The sequence below is a fragment of the Psittacula echo genome, assembly GCF_963264785.1.
Source record: "Psittacula echo genome assembly, chromosome: 5".
Lineage (NCBI taxonomy): Eukaryota > Metazoa > Chordata > Aves > Psittaciformes > Psittacidae > Psittacula > Psittacula echo.
Window position 1 is genome coordinate 28,081,982 of NC_137739.1, and position 6,000 is coordinate 28,087,981.

General features: G+C 46.5%; 1 protein-coding gene across 1 annotated transcript in view; it reads right to left on the minus strand.

Moving 5' to 3' along the window:
• The window catches only part of LDLRAD3 (low density lipoprotein receptor class A domain containing 3), a gene marked incomplete at both ends in the record, with an annotated part of 88,802 nt that extends 85,821 nt beyond the window's left edge, over positions 1 to 2,981 (minus strand). Inside the window, one exon of the mRNA XM_080619026.1 lies at positions 2,948 to 2,981. Within this exon, the coding sequence (XP_080475152.1) occupies positions 2,948 to 2,981 (34 nt within the window). The remainder of the gene's footprint in view (positions 1 to 2,947) is intronic.
• Positions 2,982 to 6,000: the final 3,019 nt, after the last annotated feature.

A 6,000-nucleotide genomic window follows, 5' to 3' on the forward strand; every position in this document is an offset into this window, starting at 1 on the left:
TTCAAATACATTCAGTAGATTCAGGTTTTCTTGAATAGAAGGTAAAGCACAGTGATAATCAGAATTGCAGAGAGTCCATTTTTCTTTTAGGGACTGTTTACATTTCATAGGTTTATTCAGCTACAATGTACTTGAAGCTCTCTGAAGCAATCCTTCCCTAGACTCGCTATAACTGTGTGTAGATCAGCATTTATTATTGAAGTAATTCAAACTGTGGAAGATGATAAACATAGATGTATGTTTTCTAACTTACAAACCTTCTTCCACATTAACTTATTTAATAATGTCGTTACAGCCTAAGCGGGTAATTGGAATCCTTGCAGGACCTAAGCTACGTCCAGGAAATCCTGGGCTGACACTGAGCCAAATGAACTGGGAACCACTGGGAACTGGGTCAGAGGATGGCACAGGCAGGGCAGGAGGAGTGGATCAGCACTGGGCACAACCTGCTTTCATCTGCGTGGGCACTTGCTGGTGAAAGAGACTGGGTGTGCACATACCCAAGACCTTGAGGAGACCTGAAATGAGATGGGAACTGGAAAAGGAAAGTCAGCGTATCAGGGAGCTCAAGATAAAGCTTCAGATCAATAGTCTCTTTCTGATTGATTATCAGTCGCAATTACAAACTGAAATCAAACCAGAATTATAGAATCAAAGACTGTTCTGGGTTGCAAAGGACCTTAAAGCTCATCCTGTTCCAACCCTGTCACAGGCAGGGACACCTTCCACTAGATCAGGTTGCTCCAAGCCCAGTTCAGCCTGGCCTTGAACACTGCCAGGGATGGGGCAGTCACAGCTTCTCTGGGCAACCTGTGCCAGGGCCTCACCACTCTCACAGGGAAGAACTTCTTCCTAATATCTAATTTAAATCTCCCCTCTGTCAGCTTAAAGCCATTCCCAGTATCCATTAGAATTTTTTTATCCCCATTATAGCTCATCTCCCATCCAACCTGGCCTTGAACTATAATTTCACACTATATATCACAAGATAAAACCCTTCCCGTGCAGATAAAGTCTTTCAGAATCAAAAGCACTAATTGATGCAATAATAATATTAGGAATAAAGATGGAAACAAAAGATCAATACTTTGCCTTCTGAACCTTCACCAACACAACACAAGACTTCTGCACCTAGCAGACCTGTTTAAACACAGAGAAACTACACAGCGGTTATTTTCTACTAGCTGAAATCAATCCCCAGGGTTTCAAGGTTTCCCATCTGTACCCAAAAAAAGATTCATCAGGAAAAGAAATATTTTGAGGAGTTATTAGAATTAAAATTCAAAACAGAGCGAAGTCCAGGCAGAGACAAGCTAATTTGTCCTATGGGAGGCTTGCAGGGCTGCCAAAATATACAAAGGAAGCAACATTTAAAAAAAGAAATCCCCAAAGATCCCATACTTTATTCTTCAAAAGAAAACCAGAATTAAAAAAAAAAAAAAAACAAAAAAAACCAAAAAAACCCAAACCAAACCAAAACAAAACAAAAAAAAACCAAAAAAAAAAAACCCAAACCTAATGGCCTTGAAAAGCTCTTTGAATCTGCCCCAAAATAAGCCAGAGCCTCCCGTTAAATAACTGCAGGGTAACTCTTGTGCAAGAGGAGCAACTTGCAGTCAAAAAGCTGAAGTACTGACTTCCAGATGAGAAACAGGTCTTCTTGGTCACTGCCCCCAGGCCAAGGTGGAGCAGGAACACCAGTGTGGGTGGCTGGGAAACCTTCTCATGTGAAGATCAGTATCTTGCAGCATGGAACCGTCCATGTGAATCTAAGGGTGATATTACAAGCAAATACATGCAACACATGGAAACTACACCTTGCTATGAATAATGAGGTAAAGTTTTGGCAGTAGTAAATGCAAATTAATCAGGAAGAAGGCAACACAATCCAGATAAACAAACCTGAGCTGGGCCTGAAGCTTTCCGAAAGAAGGAACTGCTGCAGCAGTGTTGCAAAGAGACAAACCTACACAAGACTTACACGTTGCTGCTTTGGTTTGCAGTTAGTTAATTTCAAAACAGCACAAGTCCTATTGCGCTTCTCTTCCTTCCTATCCATCTACACACTAGAAACAAACTTTTACCACTGAAGCTATGAAACTTGTCATCTCCTCATGACAACAAACACTCTTCGAAAAAGAAGAAAGAAATGGAACTTGATAATCGGTTGTACCCACTGCATGTCATCACTCCATCGCGATTCGGAAGCAGTCCCAGCAGCATGCAGCCAGGCTACTTACACTGCCTGGAAAGGCGCCCGCTAAGATCGTGTTGCAGAAATAATTCACACCTGCAGCAAAGCTGCACAAAACATCATCAACTCGCCGGCTTTGACAGACATATGCCGACCGGGGCGGGGGGAATAGTTTCTACAAGATGAGAATTAACAAAAAGTAGGAAATGCCCCGTGAAGACGCCAAGTAAAGCCAAGCAGGACCCGAGCTCTTCCCTTCGGTGCACAGACCCCGGCGGTGTGTCTGCCCGAGCCCGCCCCTACCTCCTCCACCAAGGGAAGGCCTCGGCAAAGAGAAGCGGGCCCGCATCGGCCGGCCCGGGCTGTACCAGCGGGGCCGCAGCCCCTTGCCAGCTTTGATGCCCAAGCTTGGCCCAGAAGCACCGGAACCTTCCCGCCGGGTGCCTCGCCCCACTCTTGCCCCACACACCCCACAGCGGGAGCCCCGAGACCGCCCTGAGGGGAGGGAGTGGAGGGTCTCCGCCCGCCACGGCCAGACCCGGCCCACCCAGCGAGCCCCGCGTCCGGCCCGCCGTGGGAGGGGAGAGCAGCCATGGGAAGGGGAGGGGAGGTCGGCGGCGCCCCCGGCCCTGCTCGTAGCGAGCCGCCGAGGGGAGGCGGGAGAAGGGAGGGAGGGAGGCCCGGAGCCCTCCTCCGCCGAGCGGAGCACGCCCCCGCCGCCGCTCCCGGGCTGCCGCCACCGCCCGCACTCACCCGCCGAACCCAGCAACAGCCAGAGCAGCCACATGGCCCCCTCGCCGGCTGCTCCACAAACTTCGGAAGTCCTCCGTTTCGCCAGTCCGTCCCCGACGGAGCTTGAGGCCGATGGGCGGTGGGAGGCCGGGGGAGGGACCGAGGGCGGTGCCCGCCGCCGCCCCGCCCCGCAACACGGCCGTGGACGTCTGCTGCCGCCGGGTCGGCGCTCCCCGAGGCTGGGTCTGGACCTGGACCGCGCTGCGTGGTCGACGCGGGGGTAGGCCCCGGGAGCCGGCCCAGAGATCCTGCGGGGGCTGCAGGCCTCGCTGCCCGCACACGCACCGGGAAAAGCCACGGAGAGCTGCCTCCTCTTTGTCGCATCTTTTGCCAATCAGGCACCGACAGCCAGTTTTGAGGATGGTGGTGGGTTGTGGTGGCATCAGCATGTCACACAACGAAGTTGATGTGCAATAGCAAGCAGGAGGCCTTGAGTGGCTGCCGGAAGAGTTAGGGTCAGGGCTGCACCCCTGCAGACAGGCTGTAGCTTCAGGAATCACAGAACAGCTTGAGTTGGAAGGGGCCTTAAAGCTCATCCAGTTCCAACCCCCATGGCCACGGGTAGGGACACCTTCCGCTAGACCAGGTTGCTCCAAGCCCCATCCAGCCTGGCTGCAAACACTGCCAGGGATGGGGCAGCCACAGCTTCTCTGGGCAACCTGTGCCAGGGCCTCACCACCCTCACAGGGGATGAAGAACTTCTGCCTGAGATCTCATCTAAATTTCCCTTTGTCCTATCCCTACATGACCCTGATAAAAGCTCCTCTCCAGGTTTCTTGTCAGCCCCTTTTAGGGACTGGATCCCCAGATTCCTTGCTCAAGCCAAGCAAATTTTGAGTTCCACCTACCCTGTTACAAAGGACAAAGTTCAAAAATAAGAAATGCTGGTAGAAAGTTCTGACTCTTGTTTTACTTTTTCATCCTACTCTGTGGGGAGGGAGATACACAAGCACATTCAACTGCAAAGTAGGGGCACCTGCAAAAAAAATGGCATCCTTTCCATTTTACGTATTCATAAATATACCTTTAAATTAGGCAGTTCTGTAGTTACAGTTCTCTAGCTACAAAGCCAAATAACATTCTTGTTTGCAAGCTCCCACACCCCGCACCCCTCACCATTCAGGTCACAGGTTTATTATACTTAACCTTCTGAATACTTTTGTTTTCTGGAGGTACTTACTGGAAACCCACTGCATTTGCAGGTGGTTTTGTGGGGTTTTTTGTAATTCATAAAGTTTTCAAAAAAAATTTTCTTTGATGATGATCTTTAAGGTTCCTTCTAACCCAGACCATTTTATGATTCTATGATGTGACTTTTATTCATTACCTAACATGTCAACATTTTCAGCCAAAGATTTCAAAATAAGTAATCCTAGGCAGCATGCAGAGCAGCAAGGTGGTTATGCTGTTCCCTGGTCTTCTGATCACCTCCTGGACAATTAGCATATCAATATTTTCCATCAGTGTAATGGGCAGTGTGTGAAATTTCCACACTGCTTCCAGAATCTAAAGTAGATGAGGACAAGCAAACAGATTATTTGGCAATAAAGTAGATAGTCAATAAATGAATTCCCAGATCAATACATATCCCCGAGCAGGACCACAGCAGTTCAGAACCTGCTAAAAGACATCCCTCAGAGATGATTTAACAAATAAATAACAAAAGTGAAAATTATTTGTCTCGATGATGAAAATCTGCTGTAATTCAAGAAAATGCCATAAAACTACATTATGCGTGTAAATCCCCAGCTAAAGTAAAATGTTACACTACTCTGGTGTCTGTGTCACCTGAAGGTCTGAGTTTAGCTCATGTCTCTGGTTTAACACCTATTTTAAAAGAAGGGTGCCCCTCTTCTGCTCCAGGTCATGACAAAAACACATCATGAAAGCCCTGGGAGTATGTGGGAATTTATTTTTAATATGTTTTTAATATATTTTCACAAAATATTTGGTGTTATCTCACTGTGATGCCTTTGTATACATGGTAAAGGAAATGTAACAAGAAGCAGACAAGTCATTAAAAATACAAGGTGGAAGGGAAAGGAGTAGCCTGGATACTAAAACCTTGATAGGAAAATAAGACCTAAGCTAAAAGTGAATTTTCTGAGTGACAGATCTTAAATTAATTCTTTTGTGGTTGAACCCTGAGGTCCTTAATCAGACACCTTTAAAAATTATCTTGATCACAGAATGACTTTGTGATTAGGTAAGAGGCGAATTATCTCTTCTAAGTCCTCCTGAAATGCAAGGCAACAAGATGTCAGGAGAATATAATCTGTATCATGTTTGCTGATCCTAACTTAGAACTTGGCTGGTATTTGAAAAAAATAGAAATTAAGTCATTCTGTGCTTGCTAACAAGGGTGAATTGGATGTTTGCTTACATTAAAATGTTTGTTTAAAATGTTATATTTTCACATGGTAATCTGGAATGTGGAGTTTGTCCAAGATTTAGTCTTTTCAATGACTAATATCCTTCAAGCTGTTCCAAGGTAAAGTCCTTCTAAAAAGTACTTCTAGGGTTGATCTGACTTTTTAAATGTCTGCTTCAGGATGAGCCAAATCCCCAGAAATTTATGTTACAATGAATTATGAGCAACCTCTTACCTACTGGCAAATGAAGACCTGCCTAGAATGAATGTGTTTGGGAGACACTTGCACTGGTGTCTCTGATAGCCAGAGCACCCTGATGTATTGTCATGGTTTAACTCCAACTGGCAACTCAGTCCCACACAGTTCATTATTATTGCTCACTGCCCTCCATTGGGATGGGGGAGAGAATGGGAAGAGTAAAAATGAGAAAACTTGTGGCTTGAGATAAAGACAGTTTAACAGGTAAAGCAAAAGCCACATGCGCTGAAGCAAAGCAAAACAAGGAATTCATTCACAGTCCCATGGACAGGCAGGTGTTTGTTCAGTCACCTCCAGGATAGCAGGGCCCCATCACATGTAATGACTTGGGAAGGCAAACACCATCACTCTGAATGTCCTCCCCTTCTCTCTTCTTTCCTCTGC